The sequence below is a fragment of the Gymnoscopelus braueri genome, assembly GCF_963280865.1.
Source record: "Gymnoscopelus braueri genome assembly, chromosome: 20".
NCBI classification, from domain to species: Eukaryota; Metazoa; Chordata; class Actinopteri; order Myctophiformes; family Myctophidae; genus Gymnoscopelus; species Gymnoscopelus braueri.
Genome location: NC_137622.1, coordinates 7589311 through 7617276, shown reverse-complemented (window position 1 = coordinate 7617276; position 27966 = coordinate 7589311). Strand labels below are relative to the sequence as shown.

At 41.0% G+C, this 27966-nt stretch overlaps 1 protein-coding gene across 1 annotated transcript; it reads right to left on the bottom strand.

Annotated features, from left to right (window-relative positions):
- Nucleotides 1-23: 23 nt before the first annotated feature.
- atp7a (ATPase copper transporting alpha) lies at nt 24-26981 on the bottom strand. The gene is made up of 24 exons (XM_080415418.1): nt 26715-26981; nt 24619-24748; nt 21423-21939; nt 19211-19494; nt 18154-18682; nt 16196-16393; nt 14898-15061; nt 13716-13877; nt 13202-13278; nt 12284-12506; nt 11818-12051; nt 11109-11200; nt 10690-10817; nt 9145-9299; nt 8320-8454; nt 7777-7971; nt 7150-7332; nt 5716-5929; nt 5084-5230; nt 4500-4642; nt 3037-3240; nt 2396-2513; nt 948-1050; nt 24-631 (listed from the first exon to the last, which is right to left on the bottom strand). The coding sequence occupies exons 2-24, from the start codon at nt 24739-24741 to the stop codon at nt 352-354; spliced, it is 4608 nt and encodes a 1535-aa protein (XP_080271544.1). The 5' UTR covers nt 24742-24748; nt 26715-26981; the 3' UTR covers nt 24-351.
- Nucleotides 26982-27966: the final 985 nt, after the last annotated feature.

Here is a 27966-nt window from a genome sequence, read left to right as displayed (position 1 = left end):
CCCCCCCCATGATTATTGGCATCTCCGACTAAGGGTTGGGAACCACTGGACCCGCGCCACACTCTGCTACATCGTCCCCTCCCCCTGAGGACAGCGGCAGACCAGAAACGCGCTGTGTGCACGTGACTTCCAGCATTGTCTGAAGTGCATGTCGTTAGAGGATCATCGCTACAGAGAAAAGCTTCTGCCCCGGAGGGCTTTCCTGCACTAGATACAGACAAGACCATTAAAACCTCTCGTCCCCCCCACCCCCTCCCCTAGATCAGGTTAGCTTAGCGTAGCATACAGTACAAAAGGCCCCAGAACAGAGCCGGCTTCGACCAGCCTGACCTGGCCCTCGGGCTGGCTTGCTCAGACGAACTCCTCGTCGCACAGGGCTCCGCCCCCCACCAGCAGAGAGTGCTTGTCGGCCTCGCTGAGCGCCATGCTGTTGAGGGAGTGCTTGTCGGAGCGGATGGAGTTGATGGAGGCCTGGCTGTAGTTGATGATGCGGTCCAGCAGGCTGAGCTTGGGCGAGGGACGGCGGAGCTCGCCGATGCCGATGTGCACGCTGACGTCGGACAGGCTGCCCTGCCTCCTGGGGCCGCCGCACAGCTGGGACTCCAGCTTCTCCGCACTGGGCTTTGTGTAACTGTGTGGAGGAAGCATGGAGCAGTGGTTCTCAAACTTTTTTCATGTCAAGGACCCCCAAAATCATATTTATTTGGTCGCGGCCCCCCATCTCAAAATATTTGAGCCTAGGTGCCCGGACCACTAAGCCACGGTCCAGGCCAGCAAATACATAAGCAAATATATAAGTTAGCTTATAATATATATAATGGCTTAAGTATAAAATAGTGTTAACAGGTTTAAACTGTTCCATATTTTAAAGACATTTTAAAATACATTTACAGGGTGGAAGTATAGACTCTGTATGCGTTGAACCACTGGTTTCTATCCAGTCTTACCATTTGAGTAGGAGAGAAGACATAACTACTGAGACTGACGACAGAGCCATGGCAGCAGAGCCCATCCAGGGCTGTAACACCAGGCCAATGGGCATGAACACACCTGACACACACACACACACACACACACACACACACACACACACACACACACAATGACAAAACACAGTCAGTGCTGCAAGAAGCACTCCCGGTTTTTACTCAAGTAAAAGTAGAAATACCACAATGTGGATATTCTCCGAGTAAAAGTCCTGTACTCAAAATGTAAACGTTTTTTCAAACATTTTCAAAATGTACAAGCTCACAAAACGTTGAGCTTGCGGATCGCCTATTTTTGAATAGACAGTATAAATGAATGTTTAATTTATGTTTTATAATAATATAGTTTTCATATAATTGTAGTGGAGTAGGGGGAGACCGGGGACAAAAGTAACACGCTCAATAATTCTAAGTAGAAATAAGCTAGAGGGGTGAGACTTCTTGTGCACATGCTCAGTAGGGTCCTCTCTCTGCCTATGGAAGGATAGAATGATCATCTCAGCAGAAGTTTTCAACAAAAAACTGATTTTGAGGTGTAAACGTAATTTTTTGAGTGTACAGTATTTTCCTTCTGCTGTCTAAAGATAAGATGTCAGCTAATTTAAACTTAGATGAATTGTATCTCTATGTTATTAGTCACAAATTAACGTCAGCAGCCTATGCTAGTATAGGTGTTTCTAGCTAGAATATGGGATTTTATCATGGTTGCCCCATCGGGGGCAATTGTAACACAGTGACCGGGGTCAATTGTAACAATGTGTTTTCAATGCAAGCAGATTTTTTTGTCAGGGATTACATACTTTTATGTTAGTAAATGAACATAATTTCACTAAATGTGACTACATTTCAAAGTAAAAAATACATTTAAATAAAAAACATTTGAAATTTGAAAAAACAAAATGTAAAAATAAAATATTTTGAATAAAAATACAAAATAATTGTAATTATAAATATAAAACATTTGTAAGTAAAAATGTTAAATTATAAAAAGTACATATTACTTAGTGATGTGCTTTTATTTGAGATAAAGTATGTTAATATAACTTATTTTTTCAGTGTTACAATTGCCCCCAACCACTGTTACAATTGCCCCCGTCACAGGGGCAATTGTAACACTATGACTCATTGCATTCAAATTAATATTTTAGTCTTGTCCTTATTAGTGAAAGCTTAAAATTTGTATTATTAATTAGGGCACATATATATGTTTCTTATAGCAAAAGATGACTAGGATATTTCAAGTGTTACTTTTGTCCCCTGTCTCCCTACAAATTACAATATTTGCCTCTGAGATGCAATGGAGTAGCACTATTAAGCATTGAAAAATGTACTTTCCACCAGTGAACACAGTCAACAATGTGACTACATCCCCAAACAAACATGACAATGTGTGTTCTGCTGCCACCTACCTGCAGCGATGGGAATGCCAACCAGGTTGTACATGAGAGCAAAGACGAAGTTGATTCTGATCCTCTTGACTGTTTTCTTGGACAGATCGATACAGGCGACCACGTCCAGCAAGTCATTCTGACACACGGTGGGGAAAGGGAAGCAACGTTTAGATGAAGATGCTGATCAAATAAAAATATATAATTTATATAAAGGTACCAACTCTCATCCAATAACAGACAGAATAGAAGCCCTATTGGAGGATTGACCACCTCCATTTGACAGAAGGCGCTCGTGATAATTGGGTGACGAAATGTATTTAGAATAGAGTCAAAAGGTCTGCAACAGTTTACCACTTTCATCCTGGAATTACTATTTCTTTCCATTTTCTATTTCATATTATTAAGTGAAAATGTTCTAATTTAGCGTGACGGCTAGTTTAGCGTGATGAAATATAAAATAAGTGGTTAATATAATACTAATCGATTTAGTCAATTGTAAAAAAGAAAAATCACTTCTACAACTACAACAATTAAATGAATGTAATGGAGCGATGACAAAGAAAAAAAACATTGTCCTTATAATTACTAGTCTGATCAATTAATACATTCAAAAAGAGCCTAGACAGCAGTTTGTGACTGGTCACACAGGGGACTCTCACCCGGATCAGAACCACGTCGGCAGCCTCTATGGCCACATCCGTGCCCGTTCCAATGGCGATGCCCACGTCGGCCATGGCCAGAGCTGGCGAGTCGTTGACGCCGTCCCCCACCATGGCCACTCTCTTCCCTGCCTGCTGCAGCTGCTCCACCTTGGCCACTTTGTGGGACGGCAACACCTCGGCAAACACCTTCCTGATGCCCACCTGTGTGCAGCACAACACATGATGGGATACCAATGTTATCCAATCAGGAGAGAGAAACTCATATGGGATATAGGGGGAAAAAAAGATTTTAAGTGATAGAAAAAAAGAGCAGGCAAAATTGGAACTGTCACACTGTAAAACAGAAGCTGATCAATTATGTTTGTGGAGTTCTTTCTCTCTCCTGGTTTGATAATAATAATAATTATTATTATTTGTTTTAAAAAAACACCACTTACACCCCCTTCAACCACTTAAACCCTATACTTATTTGACTGGGGTCCACAGGCCTCTATACTTGGTTCGACTCCTTTTTCCCCTCTTCACCAAATCTCTGCCGAAAACAGCCGATCTATAAGCTCACAATGAGCTCGTGGATTGGTCACACTAGGGTTCATGTGGTTAAGTTACATGTTTATTCTCATTCATCCGTTTATGAACAGGCTGTATATTTAAACTTACGGCAACTAGAAGATCTCATGTGTCATGTGTCAATATCAACCGACAAGGCCAATTGATATTGACATATTGTTTTGGCTAAACAAACAACCTTCTTCATTCATGCCTGCTTCAACAGTCACGCTAGCTTGTAAGATAAGTGCTGCCAATAAACACTTGTTAGCCAATACCAGTTACAGCTAGCTAAAACAACTCCACAGTCAAATCCCTCGTCATTTGACATGTAAAACACATCTTTACTCTCATCACGAGTCGATACAACTGTCCTGTTTTTAATTGTATCGTCTCTCAGCTGCACCAGATGGTGTAGAGTTTGGAACTAGCTGGGTCTGAAACCATGTAGGGCTTTGTTCAGACTTCAGGCAGATGCAATTTGTTTCTCAAACACAGTCTTTAGAAGTGATCACAACGGATTTGTGTATAAGACGTCATCGACCTATCTGCATTGGTTGCTGTGGTAAACGACGTACTGTCGTAGGTGTGGAGTAATGCTTCATTTACGACAGTTTCACTCGCTGGAAATAGCCGATCAACAAGCTCACAATGCGTCTCCAGTGTCCGAGGGTCCAGACTGTGACACATCTTTAGAAATCAGACTTCAATCACATCCCAAAGCACCTAGGATTGTGGTTCAAATCTGATAAGCAAACATTTGTTTTTATGTGATATTTTGCTATTCAACATATATATATATATATATATATTTTAACGATCTGGATAGGACCAAATGAGATTTGGGCTGCAAAGCGTGAACAGAGCCTAAATCTTGTGATGATAATGTGGTGGTGTTTCCTTTGTGGTACCTGAGCAGCGATGGCGCGGGCCGTCTTGGCGTTGTCACCCGTCATCAGAATCACCTCCAGACCCATGTTGGTCAGAGTGCGCACGGCCAGCTCCGCCTCCGGCTTCACCGTGTCTGCTATGGCGATCATGGCACACAACAGACCTGCAAGGGCAAGAAGGGAAAGTTTCTATTTCGGTAGGTGTTTTAATGTTTTAATGGTATTGCTTCCCATTTTGACTGGGAAAGCATCTGTGTCATTTTAGATTTCTTTGGCCATTAAAAAATAGCAGATATACAAGCTCATAGCGCAATTTTTGCAAATCTTTGAATACATATTTTTTAAAGCGAACATTTGTAACTCAAATCTTATCATTCTGGGGGCCTTGACATTAAAACGTTTGAGAACCACTGATATAGCAACATACGTTTTTTCAAAAAACTTTTGTAGTATCGGCCTCAGGTCTTGATGGGTTAAAAAACGTGCTTCTCGATTATTCAGTTACAATTCGGTTATTGGTTCTAAATAAATATACATCAGATATATATCATTTGGGTTAATTCCCTAGCCATACACCACAGGGTATGTGATAAAGGTTGACTCACTGTCCACAGCCACCAGGACCGCAGTGCGTCCTCTTCGCTCGTGTTCTATCATGGCCTCGTCCACGTCGGCTGTGATCTGGAGGCCGTTCCTCCTCATCCACTCTCTGTTCCCGATCAGAACCACATAGGAGGCTGTCTGGACCAGGGCTGTGCAACACCACAAACACGTCTGTATTACTATACTTGCGAGGAAATCTATGTTTTAGGACAGTAATTAAAAGAAAATGCATTTTTTACAAATGTAACCCTAACACCTGAGTTATACTACCCCAACCCCTAAACCTAACCTCCAAATGCCTAATCCTAACTCCCAAACGGAATCTTTTCCTAATCGCTACCTCCTAATTGTTACCTCTCCTAATTGTTACCTCCCCCAAAAAAATTATTAACCATAAAACAACAATTTCTCTTGTGAGGTCCAGGAAAATTGTTCTCACAAAGTCTATTTCTCAAATTCTAATATGTTTGAGGGGATATTTGGCTCCCAAAGTATAGTAAAACAAGCACACACACGATCGTCAGATGATCAATCGATAATCTACGTTCCAATTTGAACAAAGATTGACATCTTTGTACCGTGTTCAGTGTTTGTGACTACAACAACATCCCCAGGACTACATCCTCCAACATACCGAGTGGCTGTGGGTCCATGATAAGCGGATGGGAGCCCGTGGTGGTTCTGGAGTCGGCGATGTGGATGAGGATGCCGTTCCTCTGGTTGTTGTCCTCGCTGTCGCTGTCCTCCTGTCTCAGCAGGGACTCCGTGTTGCTGACCAGACATTTGATCCCACAGCCCGGCACCGACTGGAAGTCTGTACACGACCCCAGAGACTCGGTGCCCAACTCCTGCCAACAACACAGAAACACATTCAGCAAAAGATACATGGGTCATACAGAGGACACGGGTCACACACAGGCCTAGAGCTGCAACTAGCAACTTATTGTCGATTATTTCTTCAATGAATTTAAGCGATTACTTTAGTCTAAATACATAATCAGATCTTATAATGATGCCAAAAAGAGCTGTATGGCAAACTGTACCATGGCAAGCACTCATGCGGCGGCCAGCGGCAATGCTACAGTATAAGGACACCCTAACTCTCAAAAGCTGTGTTTTTGATTGATTGATTGATTGATTGAATACTTTATTAGTCAGAAATGTAAACAGCGCACCGTGCAGTCAAAGATATTTAGGCTATAAGTCCTGGGGACTTGTTTCTATTGTCTATTGTTTCCTATCCAGAGAGCTCGGAGACTGACTCACAACAACCCCGTTTCAACTGGTGCATCGCGGTCAAGCATGGTGTAGCAGAGTTGGAGAAGCGCAGCCTCCACCAAGCCGAACAGAATGACAGCTCTCTGCAAAAGCAGAACCCCTTCCTCCCCCTCACCTAGCCAGCCCCCAACCATCATCTGCCCTCACTGCAATCAGTCATATCTGTGTGAGTATCGGCCTCATCAGCCATCTACACAGTACACACCCACAACACATTGTGAAGTCTCTGTCATTTTCCGCAAGCGAAGGACAAACAAGAAATGCATAATCTTATAATGATAATCTCCAATTACATTTTATGGTCTACATTTTAGATTTAAGACCAGAAAAAGAAAGCAAAATAAGTAAGATAACTTGCTTATCACAAGTTATCTGAACCTGAACAGACATTTTGAAATCACTCATTGTTTACCCAGCAGTTGTACCGTAAATAGCACATAATAGAAATTTCACTTAACAGATGATATGATTTTTTGAAATATTTATTTTATTATTTGAATTTGTTTTCAGTTGATCAATTCACTGATAATTCATTTTAAATCATTTCACCAATACCTGCCAATTTTATTAACTTTTATGAAAAAAGTAAGGTTAAGGTGCTTGCATCAGGCATCTTGCCAACACACTGGGTATTATTCCTGTTCTCGTCAAGATCTGAAATCAGATTTATAAACAATACTTGTTTTTGTCCATTGTACGCCTGTCTCGAAATGTTCAACATTTTAAAAAGAAACATGGAGATACAGACAGAATTTGAGACGTCAGTACTGTCAGTATTGAGTTGACTGACCTGTTTGCAGTATTTGGTGATGGCCGCCCCCAGGGGGTGTTCGCTGTTGTTCTCAGCAGTCCCCACTACGGCCAGGAGGCGTGAGCGCGGCATCTTGTTCCCCTCCACAACCATCTTCATCTGAATGACCTTAGGAGCGCCGTATGTAATGGTCCCAGTCTTATCAAACACTACACACCGGACCTGCATGCAGATAATAAAACAACCACGTATAAACACATTGGAGCGTTTTAAGGACTTAATTTGTGACATTTAATAAGGAACAAATATGAAGACTAGCATGATGGTCTAACAAAAAGCTTAATCTTAAACCTTATTTGATCAGGAAGGGTACCCCAGGGCTCTAATCTACATCCACTAGTATTTCCCTCTACACCAAATCTCTTCACCGAAGAAAGCCACAGTCCAACTTTGTCAGACAATTGGAAATACCTGCGAGAATGGCCACTGACAAATGTACGGCCACTGTTTTGGAAACTAATCGTATCACCGCCCCAAAATGCAGGACCGCCCTATAGACTTAGTTTTAGCAACGAAGGGTGGGAGATTGTTAAGTGTTTAGACACCGACTTGTGAATCTATGAATTCCATAAAGGTGTATGACAGCTCCTAGCGGTTCTGGCTCACCTTATGGGCCATCTCCAGTGGTTCTCCTCCCTTGATCAGAATGCCGTTCTGGGCTCCGACGCCCGTCCCAACCATGACAGCTGTGGGGGTCGCCAAGCCAAGTGAACAGGGACAGGCGATGCATAACACGGTGATGGAGGCCTGGAAGGCGAAACGAATCACTGCCTCCGCCTTGGATATGCTCTTGTCATAACCCTGCAGGACAGAAAGAGTCACTCTCAGCATCAGGAAGGAATATACAGGCAATCTAAGAAATAACACATGATGATAAAAAAAGTGTGCAAAACTTTCCCTGAATATTTAAATTTGAAATTACATTTAGGCATCAATCAGACCTGATAACAAAATAAGGAAGAGGAGATTGGGGGTGAGGAACACAACTTTTATACTTCATAATAAGTGATCACAAGTGGTTTATTTTAGATTTCAAGGTGGTTCAAGGCGTTCTTTGTTATGTCTTGTGCACATAAGGTACATAAGGTGGGGGTGCGGCACAGACAACGCTCTCTGTCTTTGAAGAGCTGGAATGAAGCTCAGACTCACAGGGAAGTACTTCTCAACCAGAGGAAAGTCCACGAAGCCGATGAGGATCCAAGCCAGCAGAGTGAGGAGAGAGACCACCACGATGAAGGGGACGAAGTAACCACTGATCTTGTCTGCATACTGCTGGATGGGAGCCTAAACAGTACAATAAATAATAATGATTTTATCTGCATACTGTTGTATAAGGAGCCTAAACAGTAGAATAAGTAACTCTATAGACATTTAGGGTACTACTTGAGGATGGATTACATAAGGACTGCACCTACTTTGTGTAGCCCTTATGTATCTGCATTATGATGTTTTTTTTAATATTGTTCATTATATTGCACTTTATTTAAAATGTTATTGTTTTTTTGTATATGCTGTGATCATGTTGTTGTATTCAGGGCGTCCTTGAAAAACAGAGCTTGCTCTCAATGGTCTTCCCTGAATAAATAAAAGGTCAATACTGCTGGACAGGAGCCTAAACAGCAGAATAATAATGATCTTATCTGCATACTGCTGGATAGGAGCCTAAACAGTAGGCTAATAATGATCTTATCTGCACACTGCTGGACAGGAGCCTAAACAGTAGAATTTATAATGCCAATGTTCCCATACTTCATTCGATGATGGTAAAGGTGATATCTATATTTGTGAACTTGTAGATCAGCTATTTTGCTACTTTTGTGTGACAATATATAGTTGGATGAAGTAGGGCATTAATTTACAACAAAAACACATCGATATCATTTATTCATCACGCCCTTGGTGTGTAAAGACCTTAAGCCTGAGTATCAGTTAGCTGCAAGACCACCTCCTTAAAAAAAACTCATGATGACTTGCCTTTGAAGTCTGAGCCTCCTCCACCAGTTTGACGATCTGCGACAGCGTGGTATCCATGCCGACGTGGGTAGCGCTGATCAACAGAGAGCCGTTCTGGTTGATGGAGCCAGCGATCACCGTACTACCGGGCTTCTTTGTCACCGGCATGGCCTCACCTAGCAGCACAGGTCACACATCGTTAACACACCAGAGGACAGTGGAAAACAGCATTGTTCTGTGTGTTCTGGGTAAAAGGGAGAGGGTCGTTTGCAGTACTCATACTTTACATACAATAAGACTGAATTATTTTATTGGCTTTTCTCAGCAACCTTATTGATTTAACTGCCATTGTTTTTAAGAAATGTTGTTTTGTTGTAACTCGGCAACATCAGAAATGAAGGGCTCCCCCTCATCGCAACACCAAAGTTTAAATCAAAGTGTTGGTTAAAGGCTATTTAATCAGTTAGTCTGTGGGGGGGGGGGGGGGGGTTAAGTAACTGTAACCTCTGTAGAAACATTAACACATTAACCGCCAAGAACGTAGTCCTACGGTCCGTTAAATCCAACTGTTAAGCGCCGAGACCGTAGCCCTACGGGCTGCGGTCTTTTCGCGCATGCGCGGTCCGGGTGCACTTTCGGAATTTTTTTGATCCACTTCCGTTTCCGGTTTGATGACCGGAAATAGAATTATTTGGGATCCGGTTTTGACGATCACGCCCGCTCCCATTCTACAGACGAAACTGAAACTCAATTCTCTTCCTGTAGTTTTTTCTCCTCGCATTTCACTGTTTAACGTAATCCGCTCTAACTACAACATGGATACCCCGTTTGACACGCGATCTTCACTGGGAGATACAGGGAGATCTCGCGGATGTAAACAGACCGTGTAGAGCTCAATCTTAACTCATTCACTGCCACTGACGTAAAAAACGTAATTTGTCCCGTTTACCAATCCTGCCACTGACGTTTTTTTTTTTGTTTTTTTTCCAAATTTGACCCAAAGACCAAGGAGATATGATTGTTTAAAGATCTACACTCCCATCCACTTCCTTGTTAACTTAAAACTTAAAAATTCTGTATCTCGGCTCCTGAGTACTTTTTTTTTTAAATGAAAAATCTCTGGCAGTGGGCAAACGCGGCCAGCAATAATTGTGGCAGTGAATGAGTTAAGGATTTTAACAAGATCTATGGCGACATGAAAAAAACAAAAAAACAACAAAAACACCTTGGCACTGGTGAGTACATTATGAGATTAACCTCTGGCGGTCGATGTGTTAATACAGTTGAAAAACGTAGAACATTAAAAACGGAACAGTTGTATCAACTCATGATGAGAGTAAAGATGTGTGTTTTACACGTCAAATGACGAGGGACTTGACTGTCTAGCTACAGTATAGTAGCTAGCTGTAACTGGTATTGGCTAACAAATGTTTATTGACAGCAGTTAACTTACGGGCTAGCTTGACCGTTGAAGCATGCATGAATAAAGAATGATGTTTGTTTAGCCTAAACATGACACATGGAATCTTCTAGATACAGCACAAATGAACACAGGTCTGATCCAACCTGTGATGAGAGACTCGTCAGCCATGGAATGACCCTCGATGACCCGGCCGTCGACTGGGAACTTTCCACCAGGAACCACCTTCACCACGTCACCCCTCTGAACCAGTTCTACATCCACCTGCTCCTCACTGGAACACACACATTGTCACAGAGCATACATTTATCACTAAGGAATTCAGACACGGTGCAAAGTATCTTTCATTTCTACACTGCTCCAAAGCTTTCACAATACAATGAAAAGTAAATGAAAGTATTTCTAACATGGGGTGGTTTGTTTATGCTCTACCGGTCCTTCAATGTACTGTACCCGGGATTAAACTTGAGATGTATTCACTGCAAAGATCTACAAGTTATTCTGATCATCATTTCAACATGAAATATGAGAGGTACTTTCAGAGAACACGGTGCACTCACTGTACCTGAGAACAGAGCGGTCACTGTTGAGAGTCACCACGGTGGCTTCAGTGGCCTGCAGTGACATCAGCTTGGACAGAGCTTCTGACGTCTTGCTCTGAATGAGAGAGACCCACTGTTTATGAACCACAGCCAATAAGGTCTTTTGTAACACTGTTTATGAACCACAGCCAATAAGGTCTTTTGTAACACTGTTTATGAATCACAGCCAATAAGGTATTCTGTATTTGTACATTTGAACATTAAATCAAGTATTTAATGTTTAAGAAGACAGATTCAGTGGGATAAGGGACCACACTTTGGAAATATATTGAATGCTCAATTATTACAATTCTATCATTACAATATTTAGACATCAAATATCATATGAATATGTTTTTATCAATAACAAGCATAACACTTAAGCAACATATTGGCCAGCTCTCTCTCTCTCTCACACTCACACTCACACTCACACTCACACTCACACTCACACTCACACACTCACACACACACACACACACACACACACACCAGTTAATTAAACTAACCGATTCGATTTTCATAGAATAACTATTTCTGACCAATCTACAAGCATTTTTGCACGACACTGTTGTAGAAGAATTGTAAAATTGTCCATGTCAATTCTTATACAAAAATAAAAAACACAGACACACTGAATTTGGATTTTTGCTGGATAAAGCTCCTGATAATATTTGTGTGCAGTAGGCGTACCTTTGCTATCTGCTCCAGCCAGCGTCCCAGGGAGATGAAGACAAACAGCATGGGCGGCGTGTCGAAGAAGGTGATGGGGTTGATCTTTGCCTTCTCCACCATGGCCACCAGGAGGATGACCAACGAGTAGGTGAAGGCGATGGTCGTGGCCAGAACAATGAGCACGTCCATGTTGGCTGACCGATGCTTGACCGCTTTATACGCTTGAATGTAAAAGTAACGGCCTCCAATCACCTGAGGAGAGAGGGGAAGGAAGGGATGACACGCACACACACACACACACACACACACACACACACACACACACACACACACACACACACACAGAATGGGGATTTATTATTGCCTCTTCCAGAGCATTATCGTTACAGTAAAAAAAAGGGATTGAAGTGGTTAATCAGACTAATCAATCGATAGTATAATCACCAACACAATAGTTGATAGTCGCAGCCTTAATGAGACTTACCTGCACAGGCACACAGAACAGGAAGGAGAGCAGGTTCATGATGGACAGCCCTGGGAGCAGCTGTTTCTCCAGGAACATGGTGGAGTGGTAGAGGACGTGGTCCTCCGCCGTGGCGTTGTGATGGTGGGACGTGCTTATCTGGTGGTCCACGATCATCATGTACATCATCATCCCCATCACCGGCACGCAGAACACAAAACTCACCAGGAACGACCTCCTCCATCTGGGGTCAAGAGAGAGACCATTGTGCTTTACGAAATTACTCAAGACAAGACGGACCAGTGTTGATTTTGACAGCAAATTTTGATTTAGTTTTAGTCTTTTGAATAAAATTCCATTTAGTTTTAGTCATATTTTAGTCATCTGAAATGTTTTAGTTTTATAATAAGATTATAGTCGACTAAATCTACAGTTGATTTAGTCAACTAAAATGTTACACTTGGTTGCATGCTGAAAATAGCTGATCTACAATCTCACAACGCAGCTATTTTCAGACACCCGAGCGCAACCAAACATAAAATGACTTGTCTTATAGTTCTACTGGATCTCTTCTCCACTAGTTCCTCCCTAACATTTTAGTCTAGTTTTTATTTGTTGACAAATTGTCAAAATATTTAGTCTTAGTCATCGTAGCTTACTTTTTATTTCATTTTCGTCAGTGAAAAAAGGTAGTTGACGAATTTTTTTCGTTGACAAAATCAACACTGGGACGGACGGACGGACACACACACACACACACACAGCCAGAAGAAATTTGGCACTGATTGGCCCAACGGTTCGCGATATTACCTCAGTGCTGATGTGTGTGTGACAGACATGTGCAGGGAATGTTTATGAAAATATGGAACACATTGTAACCCTATTGGTTTAAAACGGGACGTGAGATTTCATTGGCAACTAAAAGGGAATGGTTCTTACTGATGTATCTCTGTGCTGTGGTCCAGGTGACTCCCAGTGCGGTCCCTCTTCACCAGAGATGCTTCAAAGCCCAGATTCTGTCAACAGTCACACTGTCATCTTATCTGTCATCACACACAGAAATGTGTCATCTTCTTCTCATACAAGTTGTATAAATATAGTAGGGCTGGGCCATATGGACAAAAATATAGAAAATATCACAATATTTCAGACCAAATACCTCAATATCAATATTGTGACAATAATATCATATTGTGACAAGATCAACTTCATTTTCAATAAAAAAAGATTGCTAAAAAATAGTGAAAATATTCATATATTTAAAACCTTTTCAAAGTATAAAATAAGGTGGTTGAAGTGGTTAAAACAAAAATAAACTACAATTTTGCCATATCAAAATATACAAAATCCCAGACAATATCTAGTCTCATGTCACCATATCTATATAATATGGATATATTGCCCAGCCCTAGTATAAATATCACCCAGACATGAAGTAAGGATAAATGAATACCTCTATCAGTTTGATGACGTCTCTTGGGCCCGTCACCTCAGGATCATACTTAATGTGGGCTTTGTTGGTTGCCAGGGCAACGGAGGCATAGATAATTCCCTTCTCTTTCATGAGGCTGGATTCAATTTTGTGAACACAAGATGCGCAGGTCATTCCCCGGACCTGAATGAAGAAGAAGAAGGGAGGCAACCAAGTAAATGACAAATGTATAAGCTCTTCTCTGTCAACAAAGCGGACTGCTTGTGTCACAGACCCATCTAAAAAAATCAACTGGTGTTGGTAGCGTCTTTTGATAGGTCACAAATAGCTGTATGACACAAGCTGCCCAAGAGGGGACGTGGCAGCGACTCACTTAATGTCAAAGACCATTTAAACTGTGGCAATATGGCAACATTATGGTTTTGAAGCGGACACAATTTGCTTGAGCGCAAACAACTCTTCCGGTGCGACCAAAACAGGATGTTGCGGACACAAAACAGAGCACACCTCTTGCCCCGTCACCCAGAATAACAAGCGTGCCTTCACTGTCTTGTGAGCTGACCGTAGGCGTTCTGGTGCTATGTTATATAGTAGAGTGGGGATAGTTTGCTCAATGGCATGACGGTTGAAACAAAAAATCGATTGCTGAGAGCCAGGGCTGCTCGCACCGGTGGGTGCTTGTGTACGTGTGTCCCGTGTCTCCGTCTGCCCACCAACATTCATTCTCTTTTCTCATAACGTCTCCCAGTTTATTCTATTATGTTTCTTCTTTTTTTTTTTGCACAGACAAACACCTTTATTTACACCTTTATTCTACCATTGCCAACATAAACTAACCAACACATCTCCGTTCTCCATCTCTGGAGAACAGAGATGTGGGGTGTCCAAACCATCTGAAGAAGACAGCAAACTGGTTTGTAAATATGTGATTAATGGGGATCCAACCACGGGCAGATATGCCACTAACAAATCTAAATGCACAGTAGGGTGCTTATTCTAGATTTTCACCCACTATACATAGTTGACCTACTAGGTCCCCTCCCCTTTTCTCTCTACACTAAATACCTTCGCCGAAATCAGCCGATTTACAAGCTCACAATGCGGCACAAGCCCTCTCCCTTCACTTGAATTGACACATGCAGTGTTTGACGTGAGAGCATAATGGCCGCCGTGTAACTGTGGTCATCAATGCTGTTCACTCACCACTAGTTCCAGACTTCCATCAGAGTCCTCATAGTTCTCCATGACGGATGCGGTGAAGCCCAGCTCTCTCACACACTCAGCGACCTTCAGCGGGTCGATGACATCCGGGTTGTAACGCACCTCCGCTTTACTGGCCATCAGCGCCACAAGTACAGAGTACACACCTGCACAACATGACCAATTTAAAGGTTATATGAAGCCAAAATGTATTGTCTTTGCATGCTGTGATGCATTAACCACTTAAACCCCATTTGCTTCGTTGACCGGGGTCCCCCAGGACTCTTCTCCAAAAATAACCAATCTACAAGCTCACAACGTGTCGTGTTCATTATTAAATTACTAATAAAATAATTATATCTTGATCATTCTAAAACGTACCCCATTGTGATTGGGACAAGGGTAAAATATCTAGTGGAATTGTTTATAATGCACTTTCTGCTTGCCTGTCACTGTCAGGAGATTGTGGGATTATGGTGCCATAAACACAGCATATATCTCAAAACATGTCACATTATGATGTGTTGTGAGCTTGTACATCGCAATGTTCACCGTTGTATGACGGCAAGTCATCGCTGACATGACAAGTCTTTATCATAGACTGCTGTGTCATTACCCTAGCGAGTACACATGATCGTTTATCTATTTAACTTACTTGTCTGCATATGTTGTCAATGATCTACAGATCTGACATACACATAATTTTTTGCTGCATCATATTCAAGCCAACTCCAACGGTCTACATTGTGATCGAAACTTTCTCTCTTCCACTACTACTGCCTGTCACTCTCCCTTAAATCTTCCGGTGACCTTCTTTTCTTTGTAATCAGTTTTTTTGCCCGGCGTTTCACCGGTTGCCAGTCCTTTTAAAAACATTTTACGATTGGAAAGGATGAAAGAAATACCACATCTGTGACTGTGTGCAGGCTGGAGTGGACGTGAACGAACGCAGATTGTGGGAGCGAGCTGTAATCTGCCAGCAAACGTCTTTTTGATCCAAATGACATTGGGCTCTCATAACGCTATGTTTTTAATGGTAATTACTGATTTCACAAAAATCATTACAAAACACCAGTACCGCAGGAAATTAGATGCCCAAACAGGCAAGTGCCAGGTGTGTTCTGCTGGCCCTGACAGTAAAAATGTCCTCTGGGCCAGCGAGCCATTAATAACGTCGACTCCTGTTTTTATGCCAATTTAGGATTGATGTCATAGACTGGCATCCAAGGACAATGATAATGGGTACTGCACAAAGTACTTTTACCATGGGTTTAATACCAAGTTAAAAATGGTTCACCCACCGGCTTCATTTTTAAGGTTGCGTTCAATGTTGGCGACACAGGAGGCGCAGGTCATGCCTCCTATCTGAATGAAGCATTTGGAATTGCTGCTGGCGGGGCTTTTCTCCGGGTCGCTGTCCAGCTCCGGTTCCTTCACAGGTGCCGCTGGGCTCGATGACACCGAGCTTCTTTTTGGTGCAGGCAGCAGGGAGTTGGTCTCTGTACACAGCGAAAACATCCTGGGAGTTAGAATCCACTCAACCTTTAACAGTCGCATTGTGAGAAAACAAGAATGGAAGCGTGTCAAATGCTAAAAGCAAAACTATTTATTAAAGCTATTGTTAAGCAGTGCAAAGTTCAGCCAGCAACCTTCAGAGCAAGGAACACAAAAAAGACTGATCAACAATACGACACACAGGAAAGAAGAGATCTAGTAGTTTGTATATCGACAAGCAGTTTTAGTGTTCATTACTTTTATAACCACTTAAGGCGTAATTTATAGTTCTTCATATGCCGAAAAAAGCTGATCTACAACTTTGCACTGCTTCATAGATTTAATAAATGATTTAATGCAGTAGCTTCCGTTTTTGTAATTCTTTCATTGTTAGGAGGCCATTCCCCCACTATGAGAAAAACTGAATGTGCTGGAGGTTTCAAACAGTCTCATTTACACCCTGCTGGCATCAACATACTGTACACTTTCTGTATACAGACTGTGTCTCAGATTATTCAGATGGGTTACAGTCACACCTGACATTTAAATGCTTCCTTCCTGGATAAACAACATGAAATCAGATCTGGCTTTACTGTAACTGTATCACGCAAAATACAAATCTCTAGTCTGCGCTCAATCTCTTCCTATTCATACCTTTAGAAGAAATACAAGCATCCCCATCATATGAGTCATTGTTAATAAGTTACCCTTTTAAACAATAATTCTAACAATCTGAGCTTTTATGATGCGTTTCTGTACAAAATTTCAGGTGCTCAAATGATGCATTTCATTTATACAATATTTATTATTATTATTATTATTATTATTATTATTATTATTATTATTATGTGGTTGAATGCGTCGCTGACCACCTTCAGAGCTGGGTTGTATGATTAAATCTGTGTGTGTTCTATCTTGGCTACAGAACAATAGAATTTGTATTAGTGTTCTCCAATTACAATGTGATTCACCCTACTGTAGACAGGTTAACCACTTAAACCCCATATGGTTGAGCGGAGTCCCTCAGAGCTATGTGCTAGTGTATTTTTAGTTTTTTGTTATTGTCGGGAAAGCTTTCGCTGAAAATAGCCGATCGACAGGCTCACAACGCGTCGCAGCGATGGGGTTTAAGTGGTTAATGGCAGGCTGGCATAAAGGGGGCTAATTAGAGTGGGACCGGTTAATCCAGTCCAGCTGAGTTGCTAAGATGAAATGTATACTTTAAATTCCTGTCTTTAGTCAACTGGGACATACGCTGTCTGTACAATGACCCTGCTGTTGTCTCTAGAGTATTGTAACAGAAAGTAGCTATTGGAGCCCAACCGATATATCGGTCTGGCTAATGTATCGGCCACTATCTGACTTTTTGACGACAAAGGCATTGGCAATCATGCAGCTGATGTATCCCATTTGTATCCACTTTCAACCGGACATCCCTATTTTGGCCATGTCATTGTAGGAGAACATTTTCAAAGGTTTTCACAAATATTAAAAAATAGATGTACAAGCTCAAATCGCATCACAACACAATGTGTTGTGTACATCAGCTATTTTGGATTTTTTTATAATGATTTAAATGGTCAAATGAAATAAAATTTGTGTATTTGTTTTTATTCCTATTTATTCGTGTGCTTATACATTTCATGTTCTCAAGCAGAAACTTCTAACCAAATAAGTTTTTCAAATTGTTTAGAAAGTTTAGCACTTTTTGATCGGCATCGGTCTGGCTCTACAGGTTGTTGAACTAAGCTTTCCATTTCCTCACCAGGCAGGAAGGCATCAAAGCCCATGTCCTCTATGGCTTCTCTCAACTCCTCTGGGGTGGTGAGTAGAGGGTCGTACTCAAACGTCCCTTTGTGATTGGCCAGAGACACCTGGGCCGACCTCACCCCGCTCCTCTGGGAGATCATGCCCTCGATGGACTGGACGCACGAGCCACAGGTCATTCCCTCGATGTGGACATGAGCTACAGCCACCAGGGGCTGGTTGAAACAGGGCTGGGGGGCTGTGAGTTGGGCCTGGGGGGCCACAGCCACCAGGGGCGGGCTGAAACAGGGCTGGGGGGCTACCTGTGGAGATAGAAGTGGGGAGGAGGGTGACGACGTGGACTCAGCGGGGACACTGGGAGCCTGGGACTCCCAGGGCAGGGTCTTGAAGCTCCCCGGTGGAAGTGCCTCGATGGCCTGCTGAAGCTGAGGCACGGTGATCTTCAGGGGGTCGTAGCAGATGGACGCCATCTCCTTCTCCAGTGAGACGACCACAGAGGAGACGCCCGGAAGCGTTGACACGTTGTCCTGGATGTAGGGGTGCAACAGTTAATCGAAATAATTGATTGAATAGAATAAAAAAATCACACCCAGTGTGAAGTGGGCGGTGTGGTCACAGTGGTCATCACAGTGATGGAAGAAGTGATGGAAGAAACCATAACTTAAAAAAAACACTTATTGTTTTTTTTAAGTTATGGTCCTATTTATAGGGCTATGCACATGTGTCATGTTTCCCTAGCCAATCACAGTCCTGAATAGACTGTGATTGGCCAATCACGGTGCAGGGCTAGGGGGGTACATTTGTGGCCAATCACAGCGCAGGATTTGGTGTGCAAATATCCAAACCTCACATATAGGGGCGGTTTCACCGCCCAAAAATTGTTGATAATGAATTTTTGATAGATAGGTTTTTGCTTTCAAAATGCTTTTTTAAAATAGCAGAAATATGTCATCTACAAGGTCACACTGAGTCACATCGAGACGCCTTGTGAGCTATTTCTGCGTGACACATTGTACGACAATCACAAGTCAATCACAAAAAGCGGCTAGCCCTACCTGGATGTTGACCACACAGGAGCGGCAGTGCATGCCCGTCACCCTGAGTGTAGCCATGGCCGAGTCCTCCGTCTCTTCTTCCTCCGTCTCGCCCGTGGGAGAGACGGCCGGCGACCGCTGAGAGCTGACCAAGCGTTCCAGCTCGGCGGGGGACAGCTGCAAGGGGCGGGGCTTGGACTTGACGGAGGCCTTGAAGCCGGCGACCGCGATCTGGTCGACGATGGTCTGGGTGGTGGTGAGGTAAGGCAGGTAGACGACGGTAGCTTCCTGAGACTCTAAAGCAACTATGTACACAAGAAAAGATGAATTATACACCTAACAACAATAAGGAGTTTACAGTAGAGCTGGGCGATACGGACAAAATTTATATCACAATATTTTTGACCAAATACTGTAGCTCAATATTGTGACAATCATATCAAATTAGATATAAAAAGCTCACAACGCGTCGCATCGTGAATGATATTAACTACAACTAGCTACTACTAGATACTGTATTTTCAAAAAATGAATTTTCTAGTAGTATTTTTTCAAATGCACTTTCTGCTTGCCTGTCACTGTCAGGAGATAGAATGTTAGAATGTTAGGCGTTGGCTACTATACTGATAGCCCTGCATTGGGATTACGCTGGCATAAAACACAGCATACACATTTGTGCTTCAGTTTATCAGTTACACAATATGGGCTGATTTAGCAGAACTGATTATTTCTGTACACGTCAGAATCTCATTTATACCTCGTCATATGATGGTGTCGCTCAGAAAAAGACGAGCTACAAGCTAAAAACACGTTGTATTGTGACATGCTGTGAGCTTGTGGATCGGCTATTTTCACCGTTGTATGATGGCAAGTCAATGCTGACATGACATGTCATTATCATACACACTGCTGTACATAACCCTAGCGAGTAGACTGTAGGTCCTACGTTATCTTTTCTCTATTTAACTTACACGTCTGCATACTGTACTGTATGTTGTCAATGATCTACAGATATGACATCTCATTTTTAGCTGCATCATATTCAAGCCAACTGAACTTTCTCTCCCTCTCCCACTCATATTTCTCATATTCACTTTAAAACACCTCAGAGGTCATTTTAAAGTCTACTATAGCTTTTGTGAGCAAGCCAGACACTTTTTAAGTTGCTTGATTCAATATTTAAAAATGTGATATTCATTTGATCAGACACAACCCCTTCCTATATAAACCCATTGTAACTTCAAACTCCATTTTAACCATGTTCAACTAATTGAAAACACACGTCCTTCGTTCTGGTGAATGATATTGTCCTGATGGGTAAGGGGTCGTATTTTTTCAATTACTTGTTTCATTTATTTATCTAATCTGAATCTGACATGGTTAAAATGGAGTTGCCAAAGAGGGTTCTTTGAATGAACCTCATACTTGATGATTCTGAATTTGACGTTCAAGGTACAGGACGTGACACTAAAAGAAGATGTAACTGGTCTATAAAGCAAACAAAAAGAAGTTACATGCAATAAAAATCTAGGACAGCCAGTACATGTGCAATGATAGTGGTGCTACACCCAACAGCCCTACAGTCAAATAGCCCTATAAATAACATGTCACTCCCGATAATAGGGCTGAGATTAAAGGATTTCATGAGTCACAATCAAATCCTTGCAAACAATCTCCCCGAGGCAAAGCTGCGGAAACGGTGAAATGCAGAATGAAGTGCTGTAGGAAGACATGTTCATGTCTCCAAATCCATTACCACTTCAGTAGGTAATTTATCACTGTGCCGCTTAAATGGATTAAAATGAAAGGGGGGGGGGATCCCACGATTGAAAGGTTTTTTAGGCCAAGTCTCAATCTGCGTTTTATGAAATGGTGTGAAAGGGGCACACCAGTGCTTTGTTTTCTAAACAAATTGTTTAGGAAACAAATTATGATGTTTTAGTATTTTTCTTTTTGGTACTGGTATTATCCAAGACCATTATTGTTTATGGAAGACGCTTCTGACATATATTCTATTGCTAGTTTGAGCAATTAAAATAATAACATTTAATATCTATTATTTCTGTGGCGCACCGAACATAGCAGATCTAGCTCACAGTCACAACGCGTCGCAGGTGTGTGAGCTTGTACATTTGAGAAAAGACGTGCTGGCCTTTATGGAATCCAAATGACTGAAATCTGTTGTGGCGACTGAGAACTTGAATCCACGAGCTTGTGAAACAGACAACCACACCTTTGATCTTCTGAACTCCTTTCAGCTTTCCGATCTTCCCCTCGATGGTAGTGGTGCAGGAGTGGCAGGTCATTCCCTCGACGCGAAGCTTCAACAGAGCTGCCCCTCCTCCTGCTCCCGCCGTGCCGGGAGACGAGGGTGACGTTGGGGCTTTCTGGGAGGCAACACCATCCACGGGGGCGTCCGGAGAAGTCCCCACGCAGGCCACCACCTCTCCCAGCTGCAGTTCAGACGTCAAGGAGGGGACAAACGTGACACTGAGCCCCCTCGGGTCCTGGCTCTCCCTGACGTCGAGCACTCCCTGAACCTGGGACAGCCTGGTCAGGGCTTCCTGTTGGCCTTCTGCAGTCAGGCCTGTCGTAGGAAGCGGCCGGGTGTCTGTGGCGACCGGCGTGGCCACGGTGGACTCTGATAGGCTGCATTCAAAGCCCATGTCGTCGATGGCCTCCGACAGGGACTCTGGGCTCTGCAAGCTGAGGTCAAATATGACGGTTGCATTCTTCATCTCTAAGGACACCTGCGACATAATAACAAGTAACGTCAGAGATAAAAACAATAAATAAATCCATTTTCAACTACCATTTTGCTAGAACCAAACATGTGAGATTGTTGTCAATGTGGATGCCATTAAATCATAAAACAATGAAATGAGGATAGACTTTAAGAAAAGGATCAGCTATTTTCAAATAGCTTAAGTTTAAATAGGGCTTAAGTGTTAATGTATGTTTTGTATATAATAATTCAAATCTACAAAGTAACTAGTAAAGTTTTCAAATAATTGTAGGAGTAAAAGTAAAATATTTTTAAAGTATTGGAAATTGGAAATACTCAAGTAAAGTAAAAGTACCTTAAAATTGTACTTAAGTACAGTACTTGAGTAAATGTAATGAGTTACTTTCCACCACTGTCATTGCCTAAATATACATTTGACTAATTGAACAAGGGCAGTCTACTGCTTTATTTATGCTAGATCAGACACCTGGCTGAAATCAGAGAAAAACTAGTTATCAGACAAAGGAAACAGGAGAGGCAGGCTATTTCAGCTACCAGTGTGATATGCCTCAACATACAGCTGTCCTGTTGACCAGAGCGGCTGTACAATAAAGGGTGACTGAGTTCATCTGCCTTGCAAAGGTCACATCCTGCTCCACTTCCATCTACATCTACACTCTCTCTTTCCAGTAAAGCGGGAAACATGTGACGGACTCACGAGGGTCACCTGATTGAGCCACCAGTTACAAACCACAGACAGTGTGTGTGGGGGGGAGCTGAGGGCCTGGTAGAGAAAGGGAAAACTGTCCAAAGAACAGAAATCAATTCTCTCCTTCCAAGTCACATCACATACAACAACAATCCTCATAAATGGAGGTAATGATTCTTTTAAGGAACCCTAACAACGTTTGCTTGTGCATCCAGGCTGCCTATTGATCTGCTGGAACAGAATTCTGCAAAGGGCAGAGCTCTGCCAGGATCACACTATTACGTTATCTTCCCATTTGACCCCTGCCTGGGGGTGAAACACACCATGACGGAAAGGCCAGGTCGCATTTATTTCAATCTGGGATCTCTCTCAGTTACATGGATGACTGTGTACCATCAATTAGACCAGCCTTCCCCAGAGGGAATGAGTCTGAGACAAATTAAAGCTGACTGTCCTCAGAAAAGGAAGGACCTTTCCAGAACCAAATAGATTGAAAATAACCTTCTGAGATCTTAACCACATAAGCCCTACATAATTCCATATATATATATATGCTTGAACATACGACAAATAGGAAGAAATAGCAGATATATAAGCTGTGTTACTGTGGTTAAGATATTTTCTGTGTTTAAGACAACATTGAAGCCACACTGGAATTTTACATCCTGTTTTGGAGCAGTTGTTTTGAAATCTCACAAGATGTTATTAAAGGGAAACTAGGTTAAAGGTAATCATTTTTCAGGAAATGGTGACTTAAGCTACTTGTGACTCTTACTGTCACAAGTAGCCCAAAGTCAGCATTTCCTGAAAAACTGGCCAGAGTGGGCAAGCAGAATGTGTGTTTTGCTGGCCAGGCCCAGAGCGTTTAAATAGTGCTTCCAAGCCAGCGGGCCATTTGTCAAATCTGTCAAAAGTGTAGTTCCACATTGCAACTGCTTAAAATAAAACAGATCTATTATGTGTGCAGGCACACCATGGTCGCTAAAGTAAAGCCTCATCTGTTTCTTATACGTTACGGATATGATAATACTTAATTAATCCCCCAGTGGGGGAAAAGTCATGGTGGTTACAGCAGTACAGAGTAAGAAGAGACAATAACTACAGCACTCAACCATACAATACAACAATAATACATATTAGACTACACTCACTCACATGCACATACTACTCTCTCACAAGCACACCCACACACATTAACTATGCAAACAATACACCAATTGATGCTAGTGATGCGTGGGAAAGCAAATAATTTACTATTCACCCGTCCCAAATGAAGCCACATTTAAGATTTTAAACCAAGCACAAATGTATATGCTTTAAGAAGAAAGGTATCTCTTCTACTTGCAATTATTCAATTGTTTGTTCCAGTTTTCTGATCTGGATAAACCAATCATAAATCTCTAACTGATGTTCATCTGTAAAGTGCCATTCACACTGAGCACTATAACTATAAAGATAACTATAACTATATCGTTCACCATTGTAATCTTTTTTTATAGTTGGTGAGAACTCTGCCATCCACTTGACTTAGAACGATTTGTAAAACTATATTTTTATAGTTATAGTGCTCAGTGTGAATGGCACTTAACCCGTTAAGACCGGGAACGCATCTGTGTAACCACTTAAACCATTATTTTAAACTTTGGCTATTCAAAAATAGCCGATATACAAGCTCATAGCGTGGCACTGAGTGCCACAATATGAGCTTGTAGATCTGCTATTTTTGTTTGAAAACGTGTGCAAATCTTTTAATATACTTTATCATTTTTTACTCAAATCTTTGCTTCTGGGGGTCCCTCCCTGGAACAACATATTTTCAGATGGGGGTCCGCGACCAAATACATATAATTTTGGGGGTCCTTGACATGAAAAGGTTTGAGCACCACTGATATTATCATATTATCGGCCTCAGGTCTTAATGGGTTAAGTGAGGTATTTAATAGTAAATCTTAAACAGTGTAATTTAAATGTTGGGGGATTATTATTGCCAATCACCTTTATATGTATGACTCCAGGCAAACCTCTGACACGCTGCTCTATGGATTGGACACAGGAGCCACAAGTCATTCCCTCCACGTCCAGCGACACAGAGCACAGCTTCACTTTCTGTGTCATCATGACTAGTCTACAAGGGAAAAGAGGAAAAACAGAACAAGAATGAAGAAGGGTTTTACATGATGTCGTCACTTACAATATACAAGTACAAGCAGTGTTCTAACATAAATAAACAGAACTGTTCTAACATAAATATACAATACAACAACAGCATTTACTTATCTTTAAGCAGCAGTGTCAAAATTGTGCAGGTACAATATACAGATACAATATCTTATCTTATAGCAGCAGTGTCAAAACGTGCACTTAAGGCTTAAGCAGAGGTATAAAATATCCTATATCTTTCTATATTTAGCAGCAGTGCCAAGTGAAATGTGCAAATAGAAGGAAGGCATATACATAAGAAAGAAGAGTCACTTGTTCTCTGTAAGCCTTGAGATGCCAATTTGTTTAAACAATCACTACATTAGGGGAAAATAGAAATGAGATAATGGTATTGTCTGCCAATTCATACTGCTGTGCAAACAGCCTGCCACAACAACAGGGCTACACAAGTAACACAGTCATACCTCACTGATTCAGTTGTTTGCAATTCAGTAATATACCACCTATTCCTAACAATGTAAAATAAAATGGTGCATTCATAAATTCAGTCAAGTTCAACAAGGTCTCCAAGACATCACAGATTAGTGTCAATCTCTTAAAGTTTCAGTAATGCATATGATTATTCAGAATGTATGCATAACGTGACAAGGATTACATAATCGTCCACTGTTGCTTAATACAATTTTAAGCACCAGAATTTGTTTTTCATGTCAATAAAATTGTCAACACTGCAGTCACAAATTCCCACTCCTGGCTTTGAAGAACTTCAGAGAGAGATCATTCCAGAAATATGATACATGTAATACATCGAAAACGTCACTTAAAAGACAAGGTAATGGAAGCAGCAGTATTTATTTCCTAAATTTTCTGCAGAATCTTTTCAACTAGTTCCAAGTCAATATCTTATTGTGAAACTACTAAGTTGTTGTTTTTAAATACACACATTTACACAATAAGGACTTTAATGTGTGCCTTTCAAACTCTAGAAACGTAATTATAGCACTGGTTTCTATTCATTCCATATAGATCAGTTATAACTGATCTACAAAATGATGAACAAAGACATGCTTATGAGCTTGTCTTTGTCTTTGTTCATCATTTTGTAACAGAGCATGACCTCATCAACGTTTTATCTAAACTTAAGCAAAGTGACCAAAATTCCAACAGCAAAACTTAATATATTTAAATTTATGGAAACACACTTATTTCAACAGACTTATACTTTATGGTTTTATCACGTTTTGAACTTTATCATTTAGTTTTCTACAATGATAATGACAGTTTAACCATGTATTATTTGTCTTAGTTCATCATTTTGTAACAGAGAATGACCTCATCAACGTTTTATCCAAACTTAAGCAAAAGTGACCAAAAACCCAACAACAGCAAACTAAATATGTTTAAACTTATAGGACACACGTATTTCAACAGACTTACTTACTTTATGGTTACGTTTTGAACTCTATCCTTTAGTTTTCTACAATGAGAATAATATTTTAACTATGTATTATTTTGAACCCACATGGATAAGGTTGTCAAATATTTCAGTGTTGTATTTAGTGTAATTCGTGTATCTATAATTTGCACATAATAATGAACATTGAAAGAATATAAATTAAGCTGTTATAGTGACTTTCATAATGGCACAGGTGGAAAAAGTAGTTCACTTAAGTAAAAGTATCAATACTGCAATGTAGAAATACTCTGTTACAAGTAAAACTCCAGAATTCAAAATGTACTTAAGTAAAAGTACCACTGAAGAATATAAATTAAGCTGTAAGTGACTTATATCTTGACACAAACAGTTCTATAGTATTAATGTTACAGTAACATTAATGTCAGTAGCTGACATGAACTATAACAGATGGTATTGATAACGTTATCAATCCACAAACAAACGTTATTGATTGAAAATGATCCATAACTCTCACCTTTATATATAGTTTTGATGAAGTTCTGCTGGTAACGTTGCAGTAAGTACAGTCAGGTTAAGAAGCTAACAGGCTAACATTAGCCTACCAAAGCTTCCATTATAAAGCAGGAATAAAAACAAACATAAGGGACATCCTATAAAACACTGACAAACCGTTGAAACGTTATTTTCCCCACGATAAATAATAGATTAACACATAAACAAGGTGGTTAAAGCTCTATGTTCTTCCCTGGATCCCTTCATGCCCACAACCAGACTGGAACCATAAGCAGAGTTGCCAGATTGTGTGAGAGAAATAAGCAACCAGGTCTATAAAACCAAGCCCAGAAGAAGCCACATGAGCACTTTAAACCTATAAATATACATTGGCTATTTGAAAATAACCGATCTACAAGCTCACAACGCATCGCATGCTTGTAGATCTGCTATTTTTAAAGACATATCTTGGGAAAGGGTGAACATTTTGGAACATTTTAAAATCCACACAAATCTTGTGTGGGGGGGTCTCTGGCACAAAATATTTTCAGAAGGTTGGGTCTACAAATATATATTAATTTGGGGGTCCATGACAAACAACATTCAGGAAACAAGCCCAAATAAGCAACTACACTTTAGAAACAAGCCCAAATAAGCAACTACACTTTAGAAACAAGCCCACATAAACAACTACACGTTAGAAACAAGCCCAAAAAAACACAACCACCAATAATTTACAAGCAACTTTACAGAAAAACAAGCCCAAACTCGCTTATAATAAGCATACCTGGCAACCCTGGTCACCCACCGTCAACAGCTAAATGACTTCCGGTCAGTAAAAAATAAAACCCAGATTATGAAAGGTTTTTCTTAGAATGTTGTAAATTATAACCGGCAGTAACTAGTAATAAATGTAGCAATATATATTTTTAACGAAGATAAAATGGTTGTCTTATTTAAATTACACGACACATTCATGGCAAAAACTTAAGTTAAGGCTTAAAAAAAGTAAATACAAGTCATCATACCAGATACTAAAAGGTGTTCTTTCTACTGTTCTTTTATTAACTAAACTAAATAAAATGAATGCAAGTCATCATTACCAGATATTACATTAATAAAGTTAATACAAGTCATCATACCAGATATTAAAAACTAAATTAAAGTGAATACAAGTCACATTTACAAGATGTTAAAAGGTGTTCTTTCTACTGTTCTTTTATTCCTCCGAGTGGTCCTGGTATTGGGGGGGCTTTGGTGAGTATGTGCCAGTG